Below are 13418 nucleotides of genomic sequence, written 5' to 3' on the forward strand. Positions count from 1 at the left end.
GACATTACTCAAACCATACCAAAAGTCTTAATGGATCAAAGGTATTAATGGAGCCTCATGAAATTCTAGTAACCTGCCAGCCCAGCCTGACTTGGGGGTTTGTGCTTTTCTTTGGCTATGGGAGTAAATTAGCAGTAATCTTTTCTTTATTCTCATGGAAAATGGCACTTGAGAAGGTTCTAAGCCAGGCTGGGTACATTCATTCCCTAATTTTGCAAAGCTGGTTTAGTAGCAATCTATCCCTCAAAACAGCTTAGCCCTACAGCCAGGAGTGATGAATCAGAGAAGCGGAGTGGATTTGCTGTAATGAATCACACTGCATAACAAATACACTGAGGAACTGCCTCCTCACTCCAGCTCCAGATTTACGTGTCCTGACTACCCTATGTCCTGCCTCACTCTCAGGACTTGGGGTTGGCTGCATTTGGATCCAGCTCTGTGTGGAGGCCTTACTCTAAGCATAGAATGAAATCACAGCATCGCTTCAATCGAGAAGGAGCTTTAAGATCATCCTGGCCTGGCTCAGGAGCAGTGTGGTCAGGAGGACATGGGAAGTTATTCTGCCCTTGTACACTGGGCAGGCCACACCTTGAGTGCTGTGTCCAGTACTCTGGGTGAACTCTGGGAGAACTGTGTCCAGTTCTGGGCTCCTCAATTCAAGAGAGATGTTGAGGTGCTGGAAGGTGTCCAGAGAAGGGCAACGATGCTGGTGAGGGGCCTGGAGCAGAGCCCTGTGATGGGAGGCTGAGGGAGCTGGGGGTGTGCAGCCTGCAGAAGAGGAGGCTCAGGGCAGAGCTCATTGCTGTCTACAACTGCCTGAAGGGAGGCTGTAGCCGGGTGGGGTTGGTCTCTTCTGCCAGGCAAGCAGCAATAGAACTGTTGAGACTGTGTCCCCTTGTTCTGTTGCTGGTTGCCTGGCAGCAGAGCCCAACCCCACCCGGCTACAGCCTCCCTTCAGGCAGTTGTAGACAGCAATGAGCTCTGCCATGAGCCTCCTCTTCTGCAGGCTGCACACCCCCAGCTCCCTCAGCCTCTCCTCACAGGGCTCTGCTCCAGGCCCCTCACCAGCATCGTTGCCCTTCTCTGGACACCTTCCAGCACCTCAACATCTCTCTTGAATTGAGGAGCCCAGAACTGGACACAGCACTCAAGGTGTGGCCTGAGCAGTGCTGAGTACAGGGGCAGAATAACCTCCCTTGTCCTACTGGCCACACTGTTCCTGAGCCAGCCCATGATGCCATTGGCTCTCTTGGCCACCTGGGCACACTGCTGGCTCATCTTCAGCTACTCTCTACCAACACCCTCAGCTCCCTCTCTGCCTGGCTGCTCTGCAGCCACTCTATCCCCAGCCTGTACTGCTGTTTGGGGTTGTTGTGGCTGAAATGTAGACCCCTGCACTTGGCCTTGTTAAATCTCATCCCACTGGCCTCTGCCCACTCATACAGCCTGGCAAGGTCCCTCTGCAGGACTCTTATACCCTCCAACAGATGAACACCTGCTCCTATCTTGGTGTCATCTGCAAACTTACTGATGCTGGCCTCAATGCCCTCATGCAGATCATCACCAGGACACACAGTGTGCATCCAAGGTGTTGCAATGAGTGCACAATGCACAGTTGGTCTTTAGTCTTTGCAGGAGGCAAGTCAACTAATTCTCATGGTCTTGAGCTCTGGGAAGCTGTTTTGCACAAGTCCAGTTCTAGTGAACGTTTTGCATAGAAATTAATTTTTCTTTCCCTTTTTTTTTGGCTTTTTTTGGATTTGTTTTGTTTTGTTGGGTTGGGTTTTTTGTATCAAAGACCAATTGAACATGCCAGTGCTGCATTAGAAAACCATAGGAGGTGATAAGCAGTGTCCACATGATGCTCACCTGAAAATGCTCCACTCTGGCTCAATCCTCAGGATGGTTGGGTCCTCTACATATTCATACTGCAACTCCTGGTGTATCTTGGCCTTGTCCACTCTCACAGAGACCTTCACCTTCTCAAAGCCTTCATCTGAAGCAGTGGTGTTACAGACAATGTGCTTGGTGGATCTCCTGTGAGCAGATGCAAGGAAATATAGAATCATAGAATCAATCAGGTTGGAAGAGACCTCCAAGATCATCCAGGCCAACCTATCCAACCAAGATCATCCAGTCCAGCCCTATACAGTCAACTAAACCATGGCACTAAGTGCCTCATCCAGTCTTTTCTTGAACACCTCCAGGGATTGTGACTCCACCACCTCCCTGGGCAGCCCAATATAAATGAGGTGCTACCAGCAGCAAAACAAATGGTGCCCAAAAGGGATCAGGTACACAGTCTTATGTCCTGTGACCTTAACCTTAAACTCAGCTGCTACATGAATATCTTGTGACTGGTGCAATATATTTATCTGAGGAAGTGACACTGCCTTTTCACTAGTTTAAATAGAATCACAGAACCATAGATTCAACCAGGTTGGAAGAGACCTCCAAGATCAGCCAATCCAACCTAGCACCCAGCCCTAGCCAGTCAACTAGACCATGGCACTAAGTGCCTCAGCCAGGCTTTGCTTCAACACCTCCAGGCACAGTGACTCCACCACCTCCCTGGGCAGCCCATTCCAATGCCAATCACTCTCTCTGCCAACAACGTCCTCATTGCTGTCTACAACTACCTGAAGGGAGGCTGTAGCCAAGTGGGAGTTGGTATCTTCTCCCAGGCAACCACTAAGAGAACAAGGGGACACAGTCTCAAGTTATGCCAGGGGAGGTATAGGCTGGATGTTAGGAGGAAGTTGTTGTCAGAGAGAGTGATTTGGCAGTGGAATGGGCTGCCCAGGGAGGTGGTGGAGGCACCGTCCCTGGGGGTCTTCAAGAAAAGCCTGGCTGAGGCACTTAGTGCCATGGTCTAGTTGACTGGCTAGGGCTGGGTGCTAGGTTGGACTGGATGATGTTGGAGGTCTCCTCCAACCTGGTTGATTCTATGATTCTGTGATGTGTTCGTCTGTGATCTGTGTTAGATAGTACTGTCCTGCTCTGGCAGGGGGGTTGGACTCAATGAGCTCCTTGGGTCCCTTCCAACCCCTAACATCCTGTGAGTTGCAGAGAGCAATGAGGTCTCCCCTCAGCCTCCTTTTCTTCAGACTAAAAAACCCAGTACCCTCAGTTGTTCCTCTTAAGACTTGTCCTCTAGACCCTTCACTGTCTTCATTGCCCTTCTCTGGACACACTCCAGTAACTCAACCTTATACTGTAGAAAGGACAAAGCAGAGTGCATCCTTCCATTGGAGTCACCTTTGCTGACAGCACTCTCTAGGTGGTCTCTGAATTCCTCTGGAAGACTATGCTCAGTCCCTCCTAAACCCCCTAATATCTGCAGTCATCAGCTCTGAGAATCTGTGCTTCTCATTTTGCCTTTTAAATCACAAGCTATGACTTCACCCTCCTGAATTATAGATGCTAAATCACACCACAGTCATGGCAGGCAGCTAAAGAAGATCCTCACAGCCAGGAGAGGGAAGTACATTGTCCCGAGACAGCGATCCCAGGTCTCCTGTGAATGAGTCCAACTTCTGCCAAGGGCATGCTAGAATAAATATGCCAAGTTCATCTCAGTCTCCATCAAAACTGGCAGCTAAATCTGTTGCATTGGCTAGTTTTGAGCTGTGGGAGCCCCTGGGAACAGGATTCAGGCTCATTCTCACAGGGATCAGGGAATATTCAGCAGGTACCACTGACATTAAGCCTCTCTGAGCTACAATTGAGCAGGAGCCAAGCCAGAACTAAAATGCTGAAAATCATCCATTTCTTAGCACTACAGGGATAAAAGGGAGGTGTTCTAATGCTCAGAACTGATGTTGTCAGATTGTCACCTCTGCTAAAGCAGGCACATGAAAATGAATCTTTTAAACTACATTCTCTCAGAGCAAGTAGAAATGCACAAGACCATGGAGAATGGTAGTAAAATTTGACAGGGAGCCATGGACAAGATCACATCAAATAGCAATCAAGACAGTGAAATAAATCCTATTCTTCCCACCACCCCAAAAGATGAACAGTAAGGTTGTGCACGGTGTAGAATGCTAAGAGTCCCACTGCTGAGCAGGCACAGCCACAGGTAAAAGCTCACTCAGAGGGACAGTGTCTGGGCTGCAGAAGTCACTGTAATTGCTCACATCTTTGAGACTTGGGTATGTCCAGCAGGAAGCATTCACCTGTACCTGTAAAAGAGGCAGGGCTGTCTCCCAAAGGTCACGATGACGTTGCTGCCTGCATTGAGGTTGTTGCCTGTAATTGTCACCTGGGTGCCACCCGACACTGGTCCCCGCTTTGGCTTAAGATCAGAGAGTGTCAGAGTCTGTGAAAGCAAAAGGTCAAGTTGAAAACACAGCTGAGGAACAGAGTTAGCTTCCCTCTCTCATCTTCCTGATGGAGAGAGGTAGGTCCCTTCAGGGGTTAATCAGGTGGTAGTTGGAATTATGAAGATGACCTAGAAAGGAACCTATGATGACATCAACCCTACCATAGACACAGAATCACAGAATCATAGAATCAACCAGGTTGGAAGAGACCTCCAAGGTCATCCAGTCCAACCTAGCACCCAGCCCTAAACAGTCAACCAGACCATGGCACTAAGTGCCCCATTGAGTCTTCTCTTGAAGACCTCCAGGGACGGTGCCTCCACCACCTCCCTGGGCAGCCCATTCCAAGGCCAATCACTCTCTCTGACAACAACTTCCTCCTAACATCCAGCCTATACCTACCCTGGCACAACTTGAGACTCTGTCCCCTTGTTCTATTGCTGGTTACCTGGGAGAAGAGGCCACCCCCTACCTGGCTACAATGCCCCTTCAGGTAGTTGTAGGGTGATTCAGCAGAACATATGAGATCTCCCACATGCCCAATACTTGACCTTAAATCTTTCTCTTGTTCTTCTCAGTCTTGGGTGTGGAGACAGCCTACTGCTGCATAAGTGTCACAGAATCATAGCATTTCCTAGATTGGAAAAGCCCTTCAGGATCATCAAATCCAAGCATTAGTTTCACACTGACAAGTCCTTGACCAAACCACAGCCCTCAGTACAACATCTAAGCACTGTGAATCACTATGGTTGGAAAGGACCACCAGGATCAGCCAGTCCAACCTTCATCCCAGCATCCTTCATCACCAGACCATAGCCTCAAGCTCCACATCCACTCTCCGTTTAAACACCTCCAGGGATGGTGACTCCACCACCTCCCTGGGCAGCCTGTGCCAGTGCCTGACCACCTGCTCAGGAAAGAACTTCCTCCCAACAGCCAACCTAAACCTCCCCTGATGCAACTTGAGGCCATTTCCTCTTGTCCTGCACTGATACAGCAAGGTGGTGTTCGTGTTGGGATGTATCCTGGAATACTACAGCTGCAAAGGGGCACTGTCCAGGCAAACACTTTCCCCCTCTTTTCACTGATATTCCAAGGCTTTTTGCCAAGTGTGACAGGGTGAGATGTTAACATATCCAAAAAGAAAAGGCCATAATTTAGGGGCTCCAAATCTCCAACCTATTTTTCTTACCCTCTTGCTCTCCCTTCTTCCCAAAATCAAGTTCACAGGCTCACAGAATATTAGAGATTGGAAGGGACCCAAGGAGGTCATCCAGTCCAACCCCCCTGCCAGAGCAGGACCACACAATCTAACACAGATCACAGAGGAACACATCCAGACAGGCCTTGAAAGGCTCCAGAGAAGGAGACTCCACAACCTCTCTGGGCAGCCTGTGCCAGTGCTCTGGGACCCTTACAGGAAAGAAGTTCCCCCTTGTGTTGAGATAGAACCTCTTTGGCTGCAACTTACACCCATTGCTCCTTGTCCTATCCCAGGGAGCAGTGAGCAGAGCCTGTCCCCCTGCTTCTGGCCAGCCCTCAGGTATTTATAAACATTTATCAAATCCCCTCTCAGTCTTCTCTTCTCCAGACTAAACAGCCCCAGGTCCCTCAGCCTCTCCTCATCAGGCAGTGCCCTCCAGTCCCCTCATCATCCTCGCAGCCCTCCTCTGGACCTTCTCCAGCAGATCCCTGTCCCTCTTCAACTGGAGAGCCCAAACCTGAAGGCAGTGTATTCCAGATGAAACACTTGCCCTCTGACGGCACAGATCACCTGTTACCACAGTGCAGAGAGGAGACATCCATTTTCAGGGGAGAAATCTGGAGTTGCAGTTTATTCTTTCATTTGCATTTTAATAGAAAAACTTTCCCTTCAGTCCCAAGTGAAAAGCTACTATATGCATTTAAATGAAGATTATTTTCCCTCCCTCTCTTTAAGAATAATGACACAAATGCTTGAAGCTCTCCTCGGCTCCTCTCAACAAGCAGGTACACCAGGCAGGCACCTTATTGAGCTTTGGAGACCATTAATCCACGTTTACAAAGCTGCCTGACACACACTACAGCTCCCTCTTCTCTTCCCCACCCCCCAGCACTGAGCCCTTCCTATCCCTGTCCCACTCTGGTTAATCACTTTGAAATACAACAGCAAGGTTTCCACGTTGCTTGTGTTCAAAATGCAGCTGCCACTTAGAGAAAGGCATGAACATGGCAATCAGACACAGGGTAGGAACATCTAATGTCAGACTCAGGCACCTCTTGGGATTAAACAGTCTCAAGTTGTGCCAGGGGAGGTCTAGGCTGGATGTTAGGAGGAAGTTGTTGTCAGAGAGAGTGATTGGCATTGGAATGGGCTGCCCAGGGAGGTGGTGGAGTCACTGTCCCTGGAGGTGTTGAAGCCAAGCCTGGCTGGGGCACTCAGTGCCATGGTCTGGTTGATTGTTTAGGGCTGGGTGCTAGGTTGGACTGGATGATGTTGGAGCTCTCTTCCAACCTGCTTGATTCTATGATTCTATGATTCTAAACCTGGCTGGTTTGGACATGATGATTTGCAAACTGCTTTTATACTTCTCTGGGAATGTTCTCCTCCTGGTTTGGGCTAGAGTAGAACTAATTCTGGTGAGTGATTTGGCTTCTCAGTTCAGGTTTTCCTCAGACACTGTTCTTCACAGAGAGAGTGATTGGCATTGGAATGGGCTGCCCAGGGAGGTGGTGGAGTCATTAGTAACTGGGGAGAAGAGACCAGCTCCAGCCTCACTACAACCTCCTTTTAGGTAGTTGTAGAGGGCAGTAAGTTACCCTTTCAGCCTCCTCTTCTCCAGACTACACATTCCCTTGGCCTCTCCTCATAGGTGATGTTTGCCAGACCTCTCCCCAGCCTCATTGCCCTTCTCTGCTCCCACTCCAACACCTCAATGTCCCTCCTACACTGTGGTGACCAAAACTGGACACAGTACTCGAGGTGTGGTCTCAGCAGTGCTGAGTACAGGGGCAGGATGGCCAGTTTGGTGCACACAGCCTGCACAGCAACACTACAACAGCATCTGCTTTGCAAACCACAGAGGAAGATTTGAGCCAAAGACCTAAAGCCCTTGTCCCATCCCTGGGTGGGTTTCCTGCCTTCTCCTCAGGGGTGGATAAACTAACCATGTGCTTTTGAGGATGCCTGCAGACCAGAACTATGTCAGCAAAGCTCACTGGCAAAGCATTGCTGTGTCTGGTGCAGGGTGTGTGGCTGAGCTCTCAAAGTTGTGCTAGGCCATTAATTATTCACTGTGGCCTTCATAAATATTGCACAGCATGTTTGCAGCAAAGCCCAGCCTCCAGAAGAGTTAGGGTTTCCTTGCTGCTGAAAAGTGAGGGGAATGCAAGGGGCTCCAGTGCATCTCTAGCAGGCTGAAGTGGACAGTGGCAAGGAAGGAAAGAGGACAGAACATCTGCACCTTTCAGGAGCTTGCCTACTGTCCTTTGCTCCCCCACTCTCTGCTTTCCTCTGGTACCTCCTCCACACAGGCTGTCCACAAAGAAGCTGCCATCTGAGCTATGTTTGAACTGACCTCATGGTGTGTGTAAAGACCTTGGCTCCCACTCTATTCCTCCTGGGGACATGGGTAGAGCAAGATGTGACTCATGGACAGCTGTGTGCCTGGGTTTACTTTCTACAGGTTCAACAGTAGCAGCAGGAGAGAACAGACAAAAGGGAGACCTCTTGCAAATGCTCTCTCCTGGGATAAGGATATTGGAATCATAGAATCATATAGTCAGGGTTGGAAGAGATCACAAGGATCATCGAGTTCCAATCCCCCTGCCATGCCTAGGGACACCCTACCCTAGAGCAGGCTGCACACAGCCTCAGTCAGCCTGGCCTTAAACACCTCCAGCCATGGGGCCTCAACCACCTCCCTGGGCAACTCATTCCAGCCTCTCACCACTCTCCTGCTCAACAACTTCCTTCTCACATCCAGTCTGAAGCTACCCATCTTCAGCTCTGCTCCATTCCCCCCCATCCTGTCACTCCCTGAGAGTCTAAAACGTCCCTCCCCAGCTCTTTTGCAGGCCCCCTTCAGATCCTGGAAGGCCACAAGAAGGTCACCTCACAGCCTCCTCTTCTGCAGACTGAACAGCCCCAACTCTTTCAGTCTGTCCTCATAGCAGAGCTGCTGCAGCCTCTGAGCATCCTCATGGCCCTAGCAGCAGACCTAAAGAGCTGCAGTCAGAGTCACCTACACTACCTGCACTAAGTCTGCACAATTTCATTCTAATCCAGAATAAAGGCAAACTTGCTCCAGCATCTGAAAGATCTGATTGAAAAACCAGACAATAAAGACAATAATCACAGCAGCAAAATGAATAACTTAGGGGGGAAAAAAAAAGGTAAAAATAAATTCTTTTCATTTAGATCAACATAACTTTAATTTCAGCCTGCAACCCAATGCTTTGTTTCCCTTTTGGCTTATTGTACTCTCTAATGCAATTTATAGTTTTGATCACAGATGAGGCTTGTGTTAGTTTGAAGCTAGCTGGGATATTTTGGTGAGAAGAATTAGGTTACTGGCTGTGAAAAGGAAACAGTGGGGATGTCTGCTTCACTCCTAGGCTTGCTGAGATGTAAAAGAACAAGAACCTAAATATACATAACAGAGTTGCTCTCTGCCTCTCTGGGGCTGAACTTATTGTGCTCCTGTACTCAGCACTGCTCAGGCCACACCTTGAGTTGCATCTCTCAATGCAAGAGAGATGTTGAAGTGCTGGAAGGTGTCCAGAGAAGGGCAACAAAGCTGGTGAAGGGCCTGGAGCACAGCCCTGTGAGGAGAGGCTGAGGGAGCTGGGGGTGTGCAGCCTGCAGAAGAGGAGGTTCAGGGCTGACCTCATTGCTGTCTACAACTACCTGAAGGGAGGCTGTAGCCATCTGGGGCTGGTCTCCTCTGCCAGGCAAGCAGCAACAGAAGAAGGGGACACAGTCTCAAGTTGTGGCAGGGGAGGTCTAGGCTGGATGTTAGGAGGAAGTTGTTGGCAGAGAGAGTGATTGGCATTGGAATGGGCTGCCCAGGGAGGTGGTGGAGTCACCATCCCTGGAGGTGTTGGAGAAAAGCCTGGGTGAGGGTTTTAGTGCCATGGTCTGGTTGACTGGATAGGGCTGGGTGCTAGGTTGGAATGGATGACCTTGGAGGTCTCTTCCAACGTGGTTGATTCTATCATTTGCATGAATGCATCTTTTATCTACCATCTGATGCCCTTTCTTAGTTTCCAAACATCCTCCTGCCCTTAAAGCTGCCATCCACCACTGCAGGATGCCAAAGCATGTTGTGATGCCTGCAATAACATCTCAACCCTCCTGACAGAAGTACCAGAGGAAGCCAAGCTGTGCCAATAAACACATCTCCTGCTATGAAAGCAAGGGAGAGGGGAAAGTGTGTGTGGTGGGCAGGCTGGAGGATGTCTGTGTTGGGGTGTTTTTCTCTGTCTAGCACAAAGCTACTGAGGTATTCAGCAGAGAAAACCCTGTTGACTTCATGCTCACGCACGGCTGGCATAGCTGGCAGCCAGAAAGCCAGCAAGCAGCAGGAAAAGCTGTCACAGATGGACATGGATGATCAAAATTGGACAGTCATTCAAGAGTAGCAAAGGTGATGTGTTGAACTGTAATGTCTTGGAATGAGCCCTTCTGTCTGCCTAGTGGGGGTTGACTTTCAAGGTGTTCCACTGTCCCCACCACCATAGCAGCTTGGTGACATCAGGAGACAGAGAGAACAAAGACATTTCTGTAGCTTGAGAGGGGAATCTAACATATTTGTATTAATTGTCAGCTCCCTTTACCACAAAGGCATGTGAATCATTTCAGAAAAGACCTATTCCCTTGCAGGAGCTTTTGATGGGAACAAAGAGACTCTCTTACCTCAGCCCTTCACAGATCTGCACAGATGAAGGCCAGGAAAGGCTTGCATGTCCACAGCTAGGGAGCTCAGAGGAATAAGCAGGTCTTGTGGACAAGGAGTAGCCTCAGAAAGGAGTAAAAACTGAGTAGAGTTTACAACATATTTGTCCCTGCTGCTCTCTTCCATGAGGCTTTTGCTGGAGCAAAGCAAGAATTTCAGGCTGAACTTGCAGCAGTAGTAGTGGGGAATTAGGTCCAGAGCCCCTCTGGTACCTTTGCAAGGTCATGCCCCATACAGACAGCACAGCCAGGCAACTGTCCAGCCCCAGCAAAAAAAGAGGAAGAGTAGCTGCTGTCTAAGTCTTAGGAGGAAGTTCTTCACAGAGAGAGTGATTGGCATTGGAATGGGCTGCCCAGGGAGGTGGTGGAGTCACCATCCCTGGAGGTGTTGGAGCAAAGCCTGGCTGAGGTACTTAGTGCCATGGTCTGGTTGACTGGATAGGGCTGGGTGCTAGGTTGGCCTGGATGATCTTGGAGGTCTCTTCCAACCTGGTTGATTCTATGATTCTAAGTGCCATCAACACACACCAAGTAGAAGTTGTGTGTGTGTTCCCACCACTCAATGCCCCTAGGGGCTTATGAATTCACCTCCAAATTCCCCATGGCTAAGCCCTCTCTCCAAACCACCCAGCCTTAATAGCTAACTGAAGTCCAGACTTCCTAGTGTCTATCATTTCACCATGAAGCAAAACCAGCTCCCCCCACCTGCACTGAGCCCCAGTCATACTCAATAGTTCACCTGCACTCTGGGTGGTGAATTGGCCCCTCCTAATACAGTGGTGCTGGGGGACAATTCAGGGGTGACCTAACTGCTGTCTACAGCTACCTGAAGGGAGGTTGTAGTCAGGTGGGGGTCAGTCTCTTCTGCCAGGCACCCAGCAACAGAACAAGAAGAAACAGTCTTGAGTTGTGCCAGGGGAGATATAGGCTGGATGTTAGGAGGAAGTTCATAGGATCATAGGATTACAGGATGTTAGGGGCTGGAAGGGACCCAAAGAGATCATCAAGTCCAACCCTCCTGCCAGAGCAGGACCACACAATCTAACACAGAGCACAGAGGAACACATCCAGACAGGCCTTGAAAGTCTCCAGAGAAGGAGACTCCATAACCTCCCTGGGGAGCCTGTTCCAGTGCTCTGGGACCCTTACAGTAAAGAAGTTCCCCCTTGTGTTGAGGTGGAACCTCTTTTGCTGCTCTTTTTTCTTCCCAGGGAGAGTGACTGGCATTGGAATGGACCACCAAGGGAGGTGGTGGAGTTGCCATCCCAATGGGATGAAGCATTTAGTGCCATGGTGTAGTTGATTGGCTAGGGCTGGGTGCTAGGTTGGACTGGATGATCTCAGAGGTCTCTTCCAACCTGGTTGATTCTATGATTGTATGATTCTCCTGGATGCCCTCAAGACCAGCTAATGCAACCATGCCTTGAATGCTACATCTTGCAGAAACCCCTGCCACTGTTACAGTGACTGTAGCCCAGTAAGTGGAGTTTTCTTTTCCCTTGCTAGCAGAAGGCACTGAGCAGCTCTGCCACAGGTGCTGGAGACCAGGGAAGATGGAGCAGGTGATGAGAAAAGGCAAGATAAAGATTCTCTTTGGGCCATACAAAAGTGAGGAGGGAAAAAACCCATCATGAGCATCACAATCCTCCTGATGAAGACCTCAGAGTGGTAATAACTGGTGGTAACTCCCATGTTTCTTCTGGAGGACACTGGTGTCTCCAATTGTAGAGCCTGGAGGGTTGCTGGTAGGGCAAACATCACACTCAGGGAAAGTAAGATTCTAAGGAAGTCTTTTTACTTTCTATTCCTTTGTCTTCTTTTCCTCCCTTACAGCATTTTTAACTATTAATGAGGATTTTCTGCACTAATTTGGACCACGTCTGCATGTAACTGTAACTGGACTAATAATTTGGGCTATTATTAGGGTGTTAAAACATTAATTAAGTGAGCTATTTTTTGCTTGTAATGACTTTGAAAGGAAATGGAAGGAACAACTTGGTGAATTCAGAACAGAGATCAGAGGCTTAAAATGGTCAGGGGTGATGGAGACAGGCAGCAAATGGAACAAAGATCCAAGGACCACCAGGGCCAAGGAGAACTTCTTTCAGAAGCTTACCATAAAGTAGTAGAGTTGTGAAGATCTGGCCATGAACTCTGGCTTGCACTCAGCCACACAAATCTCCACGAATCCAGCATGCTGGCTGGGCTTGGCCTCCCCCATCTCACATACTATCCTGTGGAGAAAAAATGAAGCAAGGTTTAAGGAATGGTTTGGTGGTCTTGATAAGAAATGGAGCAAAAAGCCCACACTGCTGGGGAATGGAATGTATCTCTCCTCTGCTTTCTGGTCATACAATGACTTGGGTTGGAAAGGAACATTAAAAGTGGTTCACAGGATCACAGGATGTTAGAGGTTGGAGGGGACCCAAAGAGGTCATTGAGTCCAACCCCCATGCCAGAGCAGGACAATACTATCTAACACAGATCACAGAGGAACACATCCAGACAGGCCTTGAAAGCCTCCAGAGAAGGAGACTGTCCAGCCCCTCTGCAGTGAGCAGGGTCATCTCCAACATCAGATTGTTCCAGCCCCTCTGCAGTGAGCAGGGACACCTCCAACATTAGATTGTTCCAGCCCCTCTGCAGTGAGCAGGGTCATCTCCAACATCAGATTGTTCCAGCCCCTCTGCAGTGAGCAGGGACACCTCCAACATCAGGTTGTTCCAGCCCCTCTGCAGTGAGCAGGGACACCTCCAACATTAGATTGTTCCAGCCCCTCTGCAGTGAGCAGGGACACCTCCAACATTAGATTGTTCCAGCCCCTCTGCAGTGAGCAGGGACATCTCCAACATCAGGTTGTTCCAGCCCCTCTGCAGTGAGCAGGGACATCTCCAACATCAGGTTGTTCCAGCCCCTCTGCAGTGAGCAGGGACACCTCCAACATCAGGTTGTTCCAGCCCCTCTGCAGTGAGCAGGGACACCTCCAACATCAGGTTGTTCCAGCCCCTCTGCAGTGAGCAGGGACATCTCCAACATCAGGTTGTTCCAGCCCCTCTGCAGTGAGCAGGGACACCTCCAACATCAGGCTGTTCCAGCCCCTCTGCAGTGAGCAGGGACATCTCCAACATCAGGTTGTTCCAGCCCCTCTGCAGTGAGCA

At 49.5% G+C, this 13418-nt stretch overlaps 1 protein-coding gene across 3 annotated transcripts in view; it reads right to left on the reverse strand.

The window, feature by feature from the left end:
* PLXNA4 (plexin A4) overlaps positions 1-13418 on the reverse strand; it is a 611173-nt gene that overhangs the window by 85280 nt on the left and 512475 nt on the right. For all 3 annotated transcript variants that reach the window (XM_064142725.1, XM_064142727.1, XM_064142726.1), the window contains 3 exons: positions 12377-12494; positions 4185-4321; positions 1870-2037 (listed from right to left, as the gene is read on the reverse strand). In XM_064142725.1, coding sequence (XP_063998795.1) covers positions 1870-2037; positions 4185-4321; positions 12377-12494 — 423 coding nt within the window. The remainder of the gene's footprint in view (positions 1-1869; positions 2038-4184; positions 4322-12376; positions 12495-13418) is intronic.

Source organism: Pogoniulus pusillus, chromosome 4 (genome assembly GCF_015220805.1).
Source record: "Pogoniulus pusillus isolate bPogPus1 chromosome 4, bPogPus1.pri, whole genome shotgun sequence".
Lineage (NCBI taxonomy): Eukaryota > Metazoa > Chordata > Aves > Piciformes > Lybiidae > Pogoniulus > Pogoniulus pusillus.